Source organism: Grampus griseus (genome assembly GCF_964374135.1).
Source record: "Grampus griseus genome assembly, chromosome: 4".
Taxonomy (NCBI): domain Eukaryota; kingdom Metazoa; phylum Chordata; class Mammalia; order Artiodactyla; family Delphinidae; genus Grampus; species Grampus griseus.
The window spans coordinates 136,393,619-136,411,837 of record NC_138997.1 but is presented as its reverse complement, the minus strand read 5'-3'; the positions used below and the strand labels follow the sequence as shown (position 1 = coordinate 136,411,837).

At 36.9% G+C, this 18,219-nt stretch overlaps 1 protein-coding gene across 3 annotated transcripts; it reads left to right on the top strand.

The window, feature by feature from the left end:
- Positions 1–2,144: 2,144 nt before the first annotated feature.
- LOC309821414 (E3 ubiquitin-protein ligase makorin-1-like) lies at positions 2,145–3,850 on the top strand. 3 transcript variants are annotated; one of them, XM_082652683.1, is made up of 2 exons: positions 2,145–3,228; positions 3,340–3,850. In XM_082652683.1, exons 1-2 carry the CDS (start codon positions 2,249–2,251, stop codon positions 3,689–3,691), a joined length of 1,332 nt encoding a protein of 443 aa, XP_082508809.1. In that variant the 5' UTR covers positions 2,145–2,248; the 3' UTR covers positions 3,692–3,850. The 3 variants fall into 3 exon arrangements, with proteins under 3 accessions (XP_082508809.1, XP_082508810.1, XP_082508808.1); XM_082652684.1 differs by having other exon boundaries at positions 2,145–3,272; XM_082652682.1 differs by having other exon boundaries at positions 2,145–3,850.
- Positions 3,851–18,219: the final 14,369 nt, after the last annotated feature.

The following is an 18,219-nucleotide window of genomic DNA, read 5'->3' as shown; positions in this document are numbered from 1 at the left end:
ACACATTTCAAAACATAACTTTGACTAATTTAAATGCAGCAGGAGAACATGAACTCACCTATAATTAACTGACATTAAATAGCAATACTAAGAACGAGGCCTAAGAGCTTGTGCCTCTAATCCACAGAAGGCCTGACCCTAATGGCCAAGAGCACTTCAATTAAGTTTCATTGCTCTTCATTACATTTCCTCAATATCTGTGTCTGATGTGATTGTTTTTGCTCTCATAAGAGAATGGGACTTTTGATAAGGGTTAGAGGTAACTGGATTTTATATTATTTAATTCTAATGGGAAATCTCCTTAGGGTTTTTAGAATCAACTATTCAGTGGTATTCTTTCTTCTTCCTTGGATTATTATGGTTTCCTATTTTTACACAGAATACTTAACGACTTTAATTGTTCATTTTACTCTATGCATAGATGTGCTTTTGTAACACAGGAATGCACAACAACTGCTTTTTGTGACAAAAGCAGAGCAAGAGAAACAGCAGCAACTCAGATTAATAAGGTTATATTCAAACAGTCTCTCATACCTTACGAAGATCTTTGTGTTAAAGCTTTAAGTGGTTCATTCAACATATATTATTTCATATATCAATATATCAGAAGTTGTGAGTCTCAGGTAAAATATATCCAAGGAGCAAAAGCTATTGGTGAGCAGATATCATTCTATATATTACATTGTACAATAGAGAGATCAGATGGTTGAGATTTAAAAGAAATATTCATATTCCTTCCAGGTAGTGATAAAATGTCAGCAGCAAGAATGGAGAATGAACAACTGGTGTGAATGGCAACAACATGCAAACACATGCACACATGCACACACACACACAGAAATCCAAACAATGAGAAGTAATGTGCATCTTGGTAAATAAAGCTCTTAGATGCTATGGCACAATGTCAGATGTTAGGAGACAGGAGGAAACAATAATATCCCCTTCTGAGAGATCCGAAATAATAAAGACAGTAATTGGGTACATTGCTCATTGTTGCTAGGTCGTAGAAACAAGTTCACATGATTCTATCTATTAGTGAATGCAAGCAGGGAGTAGAGTTTTTATTAAATAAAATATGATGCATTGTTTAGTCAGGCACATGAAGTAGATCTAAACGAGGAAAAATATAGGGAGATATGTTTATAAATAGATGCAAAATTAAGTGAAAGTTTATATGATTACTATTTATAAAATGCATGTTTTTTACCAAATATCTTCCTTTATTTTTACATAAAAAATATTTTTGACTCATTATTTTGATAAGAGTAGTTCTAGTTTGTTCACAGTGGTTCAGAGTGCAGATATATTTAGTAAAGTATAAAGAAATGCAAGAGGATAAAAAATACAAATTCAGAATTTTAAGCACCTCTGTGTGGAAGAGGAATACAATCAGTAAAGATTTAACTCTAAGTTTTATTTGTTAATAGTGGAGATAGAGTATTTTTATATTCTTTATACCTTTTATATATCTGAAATATTTCAAAATAAATTAAAACTTTTTCCAAAATTTTTGACAACACAACTAATAGATTAATGGTAATGGTACATATTGTAGTAACTTGAGGATAGAAATGGAGCAAGAATACCATAAGTTAGGATTTGAGAAGGATCTGATATTAGAACTGAGGGCACTGAAGCATGCCTGCATTACAGGTCTGCCCCTATTGAGTAATTTTTTACCTTCCATCTTGGTCAGTAGCAAAATCTCTTTCCACAATAAAACATTCTTCAACTGAGAAGGGTCAACACTAATGGATCTTAAATAAATATTAGTATTGTAGATATCCTAGTAATTTTTACACCAAAACTTCTTTCACAACCCACTCATAATTTTTCAGGAGCACTTGTGTGTGTATTTGTACAGTCCTTGTACATATAAAAATGTTTATTGAGTGACTGTGTATGTGGGTGTGTGGGTGTGAACATACATACTTCCACATTCAGTTCTGCACAGGTTTGATTTATATCTCCTCCTGAATTATCTGCTCTCATTTCTTTTTTACCCAATTATTTCTAGTAAATAGAGGTACAGAATGTTACTATGTTTTATAGTCTGTGGAAGACAATAAATTATGAGGTGGCCTTAATATTATAATACACCGAGACGCGACGCGGGGCAGAGGGGAACGAGCTGGCGCCTCAGTGACCTTCTCCACCCCTCGCCTTGCCGCCTTCTCCTCCCCGCAGCCGGACCGGAATTATGTGATCCCGGAAGTTCCGGCGCCATTGCTGTGTGGGATAAACAGTAATGGCGGAGGCTGCAGCTCCCGGAACAACAGCCACAACATCAGGAGCACGAGCGGCAGCGGCGGCAGTGGCCTCCCCCACCCCTACCCCCACAGTCACCTCCCCGTCCCTGGGGGCGGGGGGCGGGGGAGGCGGCAGCGACGGCAGCAGCGGCGGCTGGACTAAACAGGTCACCTGCAGGTATTTCATGCATGGGGTTTGTAAGGAAGGAGATAACTGTCGATACTCACATGACCTCTCTGACAGTCCACATGGTGTAGTGTGCAAGTATTTTCAGCGAGGGTACTGTATTTACGGAGACCGCTGCAGATATGAACACAGCAAGCCATTGAAACAGGAAGAAGCAACTGCTACAGATCTAACTGCAAAGTCACCCCTTGCTGCTTCCTCAAGTCTCTCATCAGTAGTTGGACCGATTGTTGAAATGAATATGTGCGAAGCTGAGTCAAGAAATTCAAACTTTTCAACTGTAGGAGCAGGTTCAGAAGACTGGGTGAACGCCATTGAGTTTGTTCCTGGGCAGCCCTACTGTGGCCGTACTGCCCCTTCCTCCACTGAAGCACCCCTGCAGGGCTCAGTGACCAAGGAAGAATCAGAGAAGGAGCAAACTGCAGTGGAAACAAAGAAGCAGCTCTGCCCCTATGCTGTGGTGGGAGAGTGCCGATATGGGGAGAACTGTGTGTATCTCCACGGAGACTCGTGTGATATGTGTGGGCTGCAGGTCCTCCATCCAATGGATGCTGCCCAAAGATCACAACATATAAAATCTTGCATCGAGGCCCATGAGAAGGACATGGAGCTCTTGTTTGCCGTGCAGCGCAGCAAGGACATGGTGTGTGGGATCTGCATGGAGGTGGTCTATGAAAAAGCCAACCCCAGCGAGCGCCGCTTCGGGATCCTCTCCAACTGCAACCACACCTACTGTCTCAAGTGTATTCGCAAGTGGAGGAGTGCTAAGCAATTTGAGAGCAAGATCATAAAGTCCTGCCCAGAATGCCGCATCACATCTAACTTTGTCATTCCAAGTGAGTACTGGGTGGAGGAGAAAGAAGAGAAGCAGAAACTCATTCAGAAATACAAAGAGGCAATGAGCAACAAGGCGTGCAGGTATTTTGATGAAGGACGCGGGAGCTGTCCATTTGGAGGGAACTGTTTTTACAAGCATGCGTACCCTGATGGCCGTAGGGAGGAGCCACAGAGACAGAAAGTGGGAACATCAAGCAGATACCGGGCCCAACGAAGGAACCACTTCTGGGAGCTCATTGAGGAAAGAGAGCACGGCAACCCCTTCGACAACGACGACGAAGAGGTTGTCACCTTCGAGCTGGGCGAGATGTTGCTTATGCTTTTGGCTGCAGGTGGGGACGACGACCTGACGGACTCTGAAGACGAGTGGGACTTGTTTCACGATGAGCTGGAAGATTTTTATGACTTGGATCTATAGCAGCTTTGCGGGGCGTGTGAACTGGTCTGCTGAGCCTCAGACGGCAGCCGTCCCCGCTCGTGGCGGCAGCGCCCGTGGTTCTCTTCTAGGCAGGCCTCTCAACTCCAGGTGCTGTCGTAATAAGTTTTACCCAGGGCCTGTCTTCTCAATTCCTCACCTTTCTCCAAGGAGTATGTTGTTTTCTCTGTTTCAAAAAGTTACAAAAATAAATCTTAAAGTTAGTTTTTTTTGTAACATGAATTTAAGTGTCAGACAGTTAGAGTGTAGGTTTGTTGCGTCATCTGTTTTCAGCCAGATTCACACAGTTCAAGGGTAGCATTTCTGGATTTGCAGTACTCACTTTTGAGGACCCCAGGTTCAAAAGTAACAGCATTGGCCCTGCTGTGGGGTCCAAGAATTGGGGTGATAGGTGAAGGATCTGAACTGTGGCATGTAGCCTTCTGCTATAGACTTAGGCAGATGCTTGAGGTTTCTGGTGAATTCTGCACATCTGTGTTTTTATATCTGTTCCCTGCCCTGTAATCCCCACCCTGTGCACTTGTTCTGTGGTTTTGGTCTCTTGTTTAATTGCACACAAGTACTACTGCTGGGTAACCAGAACCAGGTGCGACTGTGTTGAGATTTTTACTGTGTTTAGCCTGATAGGAAAATTGTGAAAGAACACATATAAAGATATAGTGGAATAAAATAAATGCAGAGTTGGAAGTTGACTCCCAAGGGCTGATAGACTTGGTACGTGTGAGTGTGTAACAAGCTTCTCATCCCTGCATAGATGCAGTGTCTGTAGCCTTAGTGGAAAAACTCAAGTTTAGTGGTTTCAGCCTCGTGTGGCAAATAGATCTTAAAGGACAAAGCAGTACATTGGTAGCTGTTAATAGAGCAGGGCTAGCTCTGTCTCTATAAATAGGGAAATGGGCTTAGCCATAGAAGTTCAAACTATCTGGTTGTCTCATGTATTAACACAAACTGGGTCTCAGTTACACAGTTGTATTTAATGTTTTATGATCTCCTAGACTTTCTAGTCCAGGCACTTTTTGACAAACCTTTGTCCTCATTTGAGGGGTTTTGTTGTCGGGTTTTTCTGTTCGTTTTTGTGGGTATTTGCCTCATTCCATCCCTGAGCTTTGCAGCTAGACAGGTGTGATTCAAAACTATGTTCTAAGGTGTTTCCTGTAGTGGAGTAATTGGTTTGCAGTAGTAAGTCATGCTTTTCCACTAAAAGGGGACGGAGAGGTGGTAATCCACGAGATAAGCTAAAGTTAAATTGTTAGAAGAATTCCTTGATCAGAAATTATAAATTTGCGTTTTGTTGCTCTATTTCCTGAAAATAACTTGGAGATGCCCCTGATTTGTCCATCTACTGCTTTGATTCCTTGGATACCACTCATTCTTTCACGTTAAGCAAAAACAAGTAATTGTTGCAGAGGTCTCTGTATTTTGCAGCTGCCCTTTTGTAAGACGCACTTTTCCCAAATAAAACAATTTTAAAAACCCAAAAAAAAAAATAATACACCATAATGTTGTTTACATAATTGACAATCAGTAAGGACAATACATGTGTGATGGAAATAGCACTTAACCTTAATCAGATCAAGGTTTAAATTCTTCCATTATCTGTGTCATTTTGGAAACTTCTTGAACGTTCTTGGCCTTTATTTTTTGAACCTGTGAAAGAAAGATACTCAACTCAATAACCTTGAAGCCCCCTTATGGTGTGAACATTTTATGATCCATTCTTATCAGTAAAGATGACTGAAAGGAAAAATAATAAAGCTGGCAGACATAAAGATTTACTTAGTATATGATATTGAGGAAGCATTCTTAATTTTCCCGTTATTCCTACTTATATAGTTATTGTATAGAAATTCATGTACTTTGTATACAAAGATACAATCTTTGGTTAAAATCAAATAAAGTATTAACTTCCAAAGTTAACAGTGCATGTCTTTTTATTTTAAAATGTACTGTTGAAGGAAACACACATGTTCCTTTTGAAGTATGAGGCACAATATTTAAATAAATTTTTCATCAGCCAGTTTGAAGCTATGAAACCAGAGTTAGGTTAGTCAGATAAAAACTACACTATGGATCAGAGCTGCCTTTGCTAAAACCCAGCCTAAGTGAAAGAAACAATGAGAAATTGATTGTGAAAACCTAGAGGAAAAATGTCACCATTTCAGTAAATATCTATGTCAACTTTAGTCTAAACTATCAGAAATTTATTTTCCTGCCTCCATAAGGATTCACGTGCATGTGTCCGAAATTTCTGGATGCTTAATACTTCAAATGCTTCTGAAAAAAATGCACTTAATTGAAAATCAGCAAGGAATTTGCCATCTGTCTGCAGAGCAGCAATGTCAAGGCAAAGTGCTAGCCTGTGGCACATGTCCAAAACCCTAGCAGAAATGTACAAGGCACATATGCTTGCAATTGTGGTTTTAACATCAGAGGCCGATTAGTGTGCTCAGTGTCTCCAAACCTGACCTGGGTTTGCTTTACTTACAAATAAAGCCGCTGCAGTTTCAAAGACTTAAAATGATAATTTAAGGGAGAACCTAGCACTTGTTCTTGCTAACAATAAGCATACTAATTGCCATCTACAATTCTTAAGGATCAGGTCTCTCTTAAGCATTAGCCATGGGTTAGGTTTTTTCCTAGTCTTAAGACTTCACTCCAGTTATGAAGTGGGCTCTCTAAGCACCACTTTATTCATCTCCCTCTAGATTTGTTGAAAAAATTTAACTTATATAAAGTACTGAGATTTTCTCAGCACATATTATAAACTCAATAAAAGATCACTATTATTTTATATTGTTGATACTACTACTCATCTGATGTGGGTCATGCATCATATCATTTCACAAAAGCAATACACTATATAAATTCATTGATATTGAAATCTGTGCCAGGCACTCAGCTAAGTACTTAATTTTATTAAATAATTTAAACCTAGAAACCACCCTAGGAAATATGCATTACTAAAATTCCCATCTCAGAGATGAGGAAACTGAGGTTTAGAGCATATGAGGAAATTTTTCAAGATCCTGCAGCTAGCTAGTAAGCATTGAAGCTGGAATTAAATCCTGAGTCTGGCAGCCCTGAGGGCTTGTTCTCAAATATACTGCCATGTAAGTAGAATATTACTTTAGAAGTTCAGTCATTGAAAAGATCAGTGTTAAACTGATTTCAATTATTTCCTTGGTGGGAATTTAAGTGTGTCTAGGTTTCACATTTTTTACTGGGCGCTTTCTTCACTCAATGAGATAGATATTGAAATCTTGTCTTCCCCTCCACTTCCCACTTCCTACTGTTCTTAACCTAACAGTACAGGTAAGTCTACCATAACCTCAAGAGCTCAAAGCTAGTGCTAGACCCAGAACTCAACCTCCACTTATCCTTTGGAATTGCCTATCTTTCTCTTCTGACCCTTAGCTCTGCTTTGACTGAAAATTAGACTTCACTCTCAAGTCCAAGGGTTCCTTAAGAAAATAGAAAACTGATAGCAATCCAATGTTTACATCTCCATACAAGACAAAAATTGACTTTCAAGTGTGAAGGAATGAGAACAGCTATCACAGAGAGGTTTTTAGTATAAATATATACATGGATCGAATTTTAATATGGTGTATAAAACCAAAATCGGTAGAAATTAAATATTCAAGTTAAATGTTTTAACATCCCATTACACATGCCCTATCTCAAACCTGGAATAAAAGTTTTCAGATCAAAGACTAAAATCAATCATATTACTGTGTTAAATTTCCCTGGATTAAAAACACTCCTTAACATAAACATTTGAAAGAAATAAATTTTGTCATTCTTTGAATTTATGCTTATGTTTTTGATTTATACTTGAAAGTTTGAAAACAGAGAAATAAATTATGTGGCTGCCTCACATTAGTGTGAAAACTCCTCTGACACTGTAAAAATAACAACAGCATTAAGCTACTTAAATAATTTGTGGTGTTTGAAGAAAGCTCATTAGCACCTTGTAAATTTTCACATAGCCTGTGTTATAACTACATTTCTAGAAGAGTTATCATAGCACAAAAACAAATCCGATGTGCAATAAATAACTGAAATATTCACTGAATGACTTTGAATAGAAGACACTACATAATAAAGAATAAATTCTCAATTTGGTATGTAGGGCTGAAATATTAATAAGAGTTATACTAGTAGAAGTTATTCCTTCCTTTTCTTTTTTAAAATTTGTTCACCCACTTAGAAGATTAGTCCTAGACTACAGTTTCTGCAATTTAGTAGTTAGTTCTATTGAAAATAAAGTCAGCAAAACAATCAATGTGATACACCATATTAACAAATTGAAGGAGAAAACCATATGATCATGTCAATAGATGCAGAAAAAGCTTCTGACAAAATTCAACACCCATTTATGATAAAAAGTCTCCAGAAAGTGGGCATAGAGGGAACCTACCTCAACATAATAAAAGACATATATGACAAACCCACAGCAAACATCATTCTCAATGGTGAAAAACTGAAAGCATTTTCTCTAAGATCAGGAACAAGACAAGGATGTCCACTCTTGCCACTATTATTCAACATAGTATTGGAAGTCCTAGCCATGTCAATCAGAGAAGAAAAAGAAATAAAAGGAATACAAATTGGAAAAGAAGAAGTAAAACTGTCACTGTTTGTTGATGACATGACACTATACATAGAAAATCCTAACGATGCCACCAGAAAACTACTAGAACTAATCAGTGAATCTGGTAAGGTTTCAGGATACAAAATTAATGCACAGAAATCTCTGGCATTCTTATACACTAACAATAAAAGATCAGAAAGATAAATTAAGGAAACAATCCCATTTACCATTGCAAAAAAAGAATAGAATACCTATGAATAAACCAACCTAAGGAGGCAAAAGACTTGTACTCAGAAATCTATAAAACTCTGATGAAAGTAATCAAAGATGACATAAACAGATGGAGAGATATACCATGCTCCTGGTTTGGAAGAATCAATATTGTGAAAACAACTATACTACCCAAAGAAATGTACAGATTCTATGCAATCCCTATCAAATTACCAATAGCATTTTTCACAGAACTAGAACGGGAAAGTTTACAATTTGTATGGAAACACAAAAGACCCCAAATAGCCAAAGCAATATTAAGAAAGAAAAATGGAGCTGGAGGAATTAGGCTCCCTGACTTCAGACTATAGTACAAAGCTATAGTAATCAAACAGTACATACAGTACAGTATGGTACTGGTGCAAAAACAGAAATATAGATCAATGGAACACGATAGAAAGCTCAGAGATAAACCTACGCACATATGGTCACCTTATCTTTGACAAAGGAGGCAAGAATATACAATGGCGAAAAGGCAGCCTCTTCAATAAGTGGTGCTGGGAAAAATGGATAGATACATGTAAAAGAATGAAATTAGGACACACTCTAACACAATACACAAAAACAAACTCAAAATGGATTAAAGACCTAAATGTAAGGCCAGACATTTTAAAACCCTTAGAGGAAAATATAGGCAGAACAGTCTATGACATAAATCACAGCAAGATCCTTTTTGACCCACCTCCTAGAGTAAGGAAAATAAAAACAAAAATAAACAATGGAACCTAATGAAACTTAAAAGCTTCTGCACAGCAAAGGAAACCATAAACAAGATGAAAAGACAACCTTCATAATGGGAGAAAATATTTGCCAATGAAACAACTGACAAAGGATTAATCTCCAAAATACACAAGTAGCCCATGCAGCTCAATATTGCAAAAACAAACAACCTAATCCAAAAATGGGCAGAAGATCTAAATAGACATTTCTCCAAAGAAGACATACAGATGGCCAATAAATACATGAAAAGATGCTCAACATCACTAATCATTAGAGACATGCAAATCAAAACTACAATGAGGTATCACCTCACACAGGTCAGAATGGCCATTATCAAAAAATCTACAAAAAATAAATGCTGGAGAGGGTGTGGAGAAAAGGGAACCCTCCTGCACTGTTGTTGGGAATGTAAATTGATACAGCCACTATGGAGAACAGTATGGAGGTTTCTTAAAAAACTAAAAATAGGGGCTTCCCTGGTGGCGCAGTGGTTGAGATGCAGGGGACACGGGTTCGTGCCCTGGTCCGGGAAGATCCCACATGCCGTGGAGCGGCTGGGCCCGTGAGCCATGGCCGCTGAGCCTGCGCGTCCGGAGCCTGTGCTCCACAACGGGAGAGGCCACAACAGTGAGAGGCCCGCGTACCGCAAAAAAAAAAAAAAAAAAAAAAAAAACAACTAAAAATAGAGCTACCATATGACCCAGCAATCCCACTGCAGGGTATATACCCTGAGAAAACTATAATTCAAAAAGAGACATGTACCACAGTGTTCATTGCAGCACTATTTGCAATAGCCAGGACATGGAAGCAACCTAAGTGTCCATCGACAGATGAATGGATAAAGATGTGGCACATATATACAATGGAAAATTACTCAGCCATAAAACGGAACGAAATTGAGTTATTTGTAGTTGGGTGGGTGGATCTAGAGACTGTCATACAGAGTGAAGTAAGTCAGAAAGAGAAACGCTAATGCCATATGCTAACACATCTATGTGGAATTTAAAAAGCTGTACTGATGAACCTAGTGGTAGGGCAGGAATAAAGATGCAGACGTAGACAATGGACTTGAGGGCATGGAAGGGGGAAAGGGAAGCTGAGATGAAGTGAGAGAGTAACAATGACATATATACACTACCAAATGTCAAATGGATGGCTAGTGGGAAGCAGCTGCATAGCACAGGGAGATCAGCTCTGTGGTTTGTGACGACCTAGAGGGATGGGATAGGGAGGGTGGGAGGGAGGCTCAAGAGGGAGGGGATATGGGGATATATGTATACATATAGCTGATTCACTTTGTTGTAGAGCAGAAACTAACACAACATTGTAAAGCATTTATACTCCAATAGAGATGTAAAAAAGAAAAGAAAAGAAAAGAAAATCAGATTATTTTACGGTTTGGATCATGTGTCTTTAAAATTTTAATGCGTTCTATTCCTGCAAATGCGGTTTTTGCTTTCTCATTCTTTGATATAAATACTGTAAAAGAATATTTCAGAATTCAATATGTCTCATCAATAGTATTGAGATTTAATATTCAACAGATAAATAAGTTTATGGGTAAGGGAACCTCTTTTACTCATGTAACTGCATTTTCACTCATGTAAACCACAGTCTGAGCAGAGCTTCTGCAGTGGAAATTAGGAACCACAGCTGACAGGAAGAGATGATGTGAATAAAGCCAGTTCTAAGAAGACCCTCAGGAACAAGTAAAGCGACAATAGAATTTATTCCTGCTAGAGCCACTACTTCCACAACGCTAGCTCTCCAGTTCTCACCACCAAGCTTCATGGAAGGGTGACTGGGCAGGGAGGAAAGGAGTCAAAACTGAGAGTCACTGACGTCATCATTGTAAGCCTTTGCGGGGGACGAACTTGGAATGGCTACTCCCATGCACACGGGGGCCTCAAAAGTGTAATTCACAAAGAATAGAGGTAGTGGAATCTCACCTCCCTCTACTGGACACTTGCTGAACTGCAGAATCCTCAGGGCTACCTTCCCACTGCTTTCACTGCTGAGAATAGCTTGCTGAAAGAAATCGTGAAAGATCATGGCATGTGTCTATGGAGTTTGAGAGTATATGTGAAAAAAGAGACTAATGACCTCTAATCCATTGTAAGAGGATTTTAGATCCCAAATTAAGTAAAAAGTGTCTCTAGAAGACTATATAGGAGAATATTAACCTGATCTTTGATTAAAGATTCTTAAATTTAAAAAGAACTAACAAAGAAAATTGTTATATTGTATCACAATAATTTAAATTTATATATCTCAAAATATTATATATTATATAGCTCAATATTATATATCTTTAAATTATATATATATATATAAAATTGTTTCAAGGTAACGTTCTTACAACTGTGCTTTTTCAAAATACTAGTTCAGATGGCGCCTTCTTTCTCTACATGAGCTAATGAGACGCGTTGGAAATCAGATATTTCAGACATCCAGATTTCCTTTAATATATCCATCTCCCATTTTTCCTCCCCATACTCAACTCATTACAAAATTATAAAAACCTTTTTTCCTTTAGACAAAAGATAAAATATGAAGATAAAATAAAATTCAACTTTATCTTGTACGGGTGGCAACTCAGGTAACAAGACTTTGGGATGGGATGTGTGTAGAGGGTTTTTTTTCCCCCCTCCTTTTGATTCTATAGGTTACACACTCTGAATTTGAATTTGCACTGGCTGTACCAATGTGACATAAACCAATTCCACATTACGTAGAACAAATATAAAATACAGTTTCTCCAGTTTCATGTTGGGCTTTTTAAAAATGTGTGTCCATTGATAAGAAGGAAAATTTGTCTAGTTCTTACTTTCTGCCAGACGTGGTATAAAGGGCTTTACATGGATTGACACATTTAATCCTCATAAGGTTGTGCCTATGTGGTAGTTATTGTTAATTATTCTGTAGATGAGAAAATTGAGGAATGCAGCATTAAGTAACCTAAAGTCTCACAGGTAATAAGGGACAAAAGTCAACTATAAACCCCGATACTATGGCTGTAAAGATGTGTCCTTATCCATTGCACTGCACTACTTGTGATTTTCTAAAATTGCACTTCGTATGTTTTCTTTTATCCAAGCTATTTCTTAAAAAGCAGACAGAAGACAGAATTTTATCAGATTCAGATAATGGTAATAATCATAAAAAGCAAGAATATAAATTATTGTTTTTATTTCTCAAGTTAAGATGTTTAAAACATGCCTGAATTTTCAAATTACTTATAAATAATGTATCTTTAGATGTTTGGCAAAAGTGTGCTTGCACTTCTACAGCAATTTACCAAATATTGATTATGAAGCACTATGTTTTAAGATCATTCAGTTAATCATAACTCATTTTACTGGAGATTGAAATTACAAAAATAAACATTTTAGAAGAATTCAAAATTGTCTCTCTCTTACAGTTTCTAATTTTGTTCATTTTTCCTCCTTTCCACTCAGCCCTTACAGTCTATGTTATCTTTGTTCATTTGAAATTAGTATATTTTTATGAGTGCGTGGAGACTTAGAAGCATCACTCTCAGATTTATGTCATGAAAGATTTTGATGTATGAAAAGAAAACCTCTCATTAAATCTTCAATAACAGAGTGATACTGAAATGTAAGGTAGGTCTCTGCTCTTGTGAGAATATAAAAACTTAAAATTTTTAGGAAGATAAAATAACTTTTGTAATATGATTTATTTTTTAAAAATATCTTTAACATGTGTTGTGTGTAATGTAGAAGATAAAATTGAAAGAGTGGGTCAGGTCATTGTACCATGGGGTTACCAGAATTGATGTTCCTAACTTTCGTCTTCCCAAGTTTCTATTAAAATATTTACAACCATACCAAAAAGGAAGAGAAGGGAAATCCATTGTAAAACGTTCACTCAGCACTTGGACTATGTAGCTCAAATTATATCCTCAGAAGAAGTTCAGAAAGAGAAAGTCCCAAGGATGAAAGAGAAACATTGAATGAGACCACTTTTCTGTCCCCAACTCTAAGTTGCACTGCCTACACTGAAACAAAAGCAGGGATCCAATTATTCACTTTTATTGAACCAGACAGAATGAGTCTCCCATTGATTTGGGGGATATTTAGTCACTCAAGGAAAAAAAAAAATTGTAAGGAAAGATGACTGTAAACAAATGGGTTTAAAACCTGTGCATTATTTTTGTTTTGTGAAAAGAAGTAACAATCTGAATTTCAAGATTCTCAATCATGATCTTAATGAAACAAGGGAATCAAAAGGAAAGAGAATAATGAATGCCCAGAACAATCCAAGATCATTGAAATGAAACCCCAAATATTATGACAGTAAATATAAATAAGCACTCTTAAATATACAAAGATTGTGAGGCATTTGTAAAATAAAATATGTGGAGATTATGAGAAAATACCTTACAAATGACACAGAAAGTGTGAACATTTTTAGGGAAAAAAGAGGATAATTTGAGATCATAATGCAAAGCAAAATAAGTGGTAAATGGGGAGCAATAAATCTTTTTGATTGAAAAGACTATTGCAAGATAAAATTTGATAAAACCTGTAACTGGGCCTTGATAATTATTCTTTAGGCATAGAAATTAGGCCCTGAGGTTGTGAGAGGAGCAATCTTTAGTGTGCATTCATAGCTCACAGTTCCAATGTCTTTGAATTGAAGTCTGCTTTGGGTGGTGCAAGGGAACAGTTAGCTAGACTTTGAGAGCAATGTCCAACATTAATCTCGATCTTTCTAATTGGAACTTCTCCACCCTTTCAGCGTTTCTTTGGTTTGGGGAAATATTTACACATTGCCTTTCAGAGCGTGGCAAGTTCAAATGTGTTCCACTCCCCCACAACATCACTCCACAGAGGATTGGGGATGCGCCATCTCCTGCCCCTACAGTGCCAGAAACATTGCAAGGCCTACCCCCTTTCCCAGCCACCAACTAGAGGCCCACTGTGTTAGGGACATGAGGTGAATAAAATACACAAAACCTTGAGGAAGATCAGGAAGCAGTGCTTGTAGCATATGGAAAGAACTTCAGTATTAATGGAGAGAGAAATGTACTTTTCCTCTTTGGATCACCATTGGTGCCTATTAGGGCTTAAACAAACTTGTCTCTAATTGAATCAGAGAAGGGACAGAAGAGCTTATCTGACAGCAGTTTGAGAGAGTCTTGTTGGTTTATGAGATTCATACAATATATTGAGTAAAAGGGAAAATAGAGGAGCTTCTTGGGCAATCCAGAACTTTGTTATTCTAAACCAAAGGACATCTGCATTGAAAAAAAGAAAAAAGACCAGTGTGAGAATTGAAGATAACAAAGGCAGAATATGTCTGAAAGTGATTTGTAAGAATCAGAAAATGAAGACAATACTAAAAAATCTGAAAAGTTTAATACACACTCTCAGATTCCTGGTTTACCAGAAAAATTCAACTTTGGGGCTGCTATACAATAATTGAGCATGCATGAAGTTAATATGGTAAATCTTAATAAAATATTGTATATTATTGATGTTATTTTTATGCATGTATAATTCTCAAAGTTTTGGTATACCAGAAAAGAATGGGACAGCAAGGTATGTAAGGATAGATACTAAATATGCTACACAGCATAATCTTCTTCCTTGATTTTCCCAGACCAACTGTAAGAATTCTTACAAGATGCACTATCAAAATATTGCAACTGTTTAGAAAATTTGGTAAATGGCAGGCCAGTCATGCTCCTTAGTGTCTACCCAAATGAACTGAAAACATGTTCACATAAAACCCAGGATGCTATTTATAGCAGCTTTATTCATAATTGCCAAAACCTGGAATCAGCCAAGATGTCTTTCAATAGGTAAGTGGATAAACAGATGTGGCACATCCATACAGTGGAATATTATTCAGGGATAAAAAATAAGCTATTAAACCAGGAAAGAACATAAAGCCATCTATAATGCAAATTATGAAGTGACAGTAGATAATCTGAAAAGGCTGCATACTATGTTTTCCAACTCTATGACACAGGCAAAATTATGGAGCCAGTAAAAAGATCAGTGGTTGCCAGGGGTTCAAGGAAGGAAAGGAGGGATGACTAGATGAGGCACAGAGGACATTTAGGGCATGAAACTATCTTGTATGATACTGTAATGGTGGACACATATCATTATACATTTTTTAAAAACTTATAGAATGTACAACACGAGTGAACCTCAATGTATGAACTTTAGTTAATAATATTATGTTAATATTGGCTCATCAATTATAACAAATACACCACACTAATGCAAGATGTTAATAATAGAAGAATCAGGGGTGGGTGAAGATTGAACTATATGGGAACTTTCTCCATTCTGCTCAATTTACTGAGTTTTGTGGTAAACCTAAAGATGCTTTTAAAAATACATCTTTTTTTTTTTAATCTGTGTATCATGGTTCTGGCCTGGATTTCTAAAACACTGCTGGAGAGGCAGCAGGAACTAAAAGGTCAAAACCAAATTGACCTTATTAGCACATAATCAATTTGATTATTGGCAAATTCAAAAGAGACTTCTGCATCCTAAATGTGATATAGGCAAAAGCTTTTGGAGCCAAGATCACTATGTGGGTACTCTCACTCTTACCAAACACCCATGGACCAAACACCCATGGACCAAACACCCATGAGCTGTGGGGCTCTCTCCACTTCGCTCCCAACCTACCCGCATACATACACACCTGCACTCACTATGTCACTGCATTAAAAAGTCAATATTTAATATTATATGAAAAACAAGGATTTGAGGGCACTGGGCATATTAACTGTCTCTGGCATTTAATTTTAAATGCTAAATGAAAAAGTTAATTGCCTAAAATATTTTGTTATTTTTCTGAATAAACAATGAGTATGAATATGCCATATCTTAGAGTTATACATTTTTCATGTTTCATATTATAATATCTCATGTTTGTAAATTCCAAAGGAGTATTTGACTCCTGAGAAAGGCTCAAATTTCGAATAGGGGCATTATTTTCTCTTATTCATGAATCATGCCTTAATCTGTTATGAATATCAAAAAAAGAAGTGATAGGCTCAGTAGGAAATAAAAACTCCCCCTTGTGTATATTTCCCAATAATTTATTTTTTTCTCAGATCATTAGTATATAAAGAAAGATTTTTGGAGGAATGAAGTTTCTTTGCTGACAGCGATAACTTTAGTACACATAAAATGTGTGTCTGGCATTCTCCTTTGCCACCATGATCATGGAGGTCTATGCTATTTGAGAGGTGATACATGCCATGTCATTTTTGAGTAATAAAATATTTCCTATTTAAATAACACACAATAAAATTTAAAATGCTGTGAAGTCATCAATAATATTTTTTAAAGTCAGTATATCATAATAAAGTGATCTATTCTTTCATCAGATTCTACACATTATAGAGATGGGATTTCTTTTTATATCTTTATTGGAGTATAACTGGTTTACAACGTTGTGTTAGTTTCTGCTGTACAACAAAGTGAATCAGCTATATGTATACATATATCCCCATATCCCCTCAGAAATGGGATTTTTTTTCTTTTTGCGGTACGCGGACCTTTCACTGTTGTGGCCTCTCCCGCCACAGAGCACAGGCTCCGGACGCGCAGGCTCAGCGGCCATGGCTCACGGGCCCAGCCGCTCCGCGGCATGTGGGATCTTCCCGGACCGGGGCACAAACCCGCGTGCCCTGCATCGGCAGGCGGACTCTCAACCACTGCGCCACCAGGGAAGCAGAAATGGGATTTTTTGATAGAGAAGAAAATATGTCAACTTCTACAGAAGTAGGGGGCTTCTACAGAAGGTGACATAAATATACTCATCGTAATCATACCAAGTCTTTTTTGTGTTCTACTCAATTTGATTCCTCCCATAATTCAATATTAGCATTTATTTTGAGTTTCCAAAGGTTTTAAAATGTAATTTGATCAATTTGTGTGATTGATAAAACATTTAAACTTGTGATTTGGAAAATATACTCTAAAACATGATTATTACTATACTTTGGTTATAAAAGTCTTGTCTGTGTGGTCTTTTAGCTATCCTTGAGATCTTTTCATGGGATCATCAAGATCAAAACTATTGTAATAGCAAGATATACATGTATGCCTTTTTCACTCAGTTTCTCTCATGAATGTACGTAGACTTTCTAGAAACTATGTAACTTTTTAAAATTTCAAAATACATTTTGAATTTATTTTATACATTATGGAACATTTTCAAGTTAAAACAATATTATCATAACTTCCACCATATTCCAGAAATGTATCCTGAGAAAAATGGTATATGATGTCTAATATCATGATAGTTTGAATGCAGAACCAGAGGTAAGGATGCAGCTGTCTCCTAAAAAGTCAGACATTAAACGTTACTTGTAAAAAGGAACAATGATATCCACTTCTCACTGAAAATATTTGGGAAAATATAGCTAATTTTCATAAATATATTAATTTTTATTGACATATAATGAGCTTATTATTGTTATTATTAATAAGATAATTAATTATTATTAAATGAAATAGCACACCTTTACATGTGAAGGTGAAGGTGGTTCTTATCTTTGGACAACTTTGGTATCACTCCTGTCCAAATTCCTACTACTCAAATTATAAGCACTCACTTGCCTGCCCTGCTAAGATAATTTTACTGATTTTATCTTTTCTACCATTGCCACTGACAATTAAACTAACTCAAAATACCAAAAAATGTATTCAGTATTAAACTTTTTAAGTATATTAAATATATTTTTTAAAGGCATCTCATTTACATCTACAACACTGAGACTTCCTAGGATTATAGTTTGAGGCATTAAGCACAGTAAACATAGTCAATTATGTTGTAGGTGACTCTTGCAATCGGAAATGGTGAGAGATGAGGCAATTGTATACCTTTTATTCTTAGCTTTTAAGAATTTATATTCAGTCAGTTTCAGGGC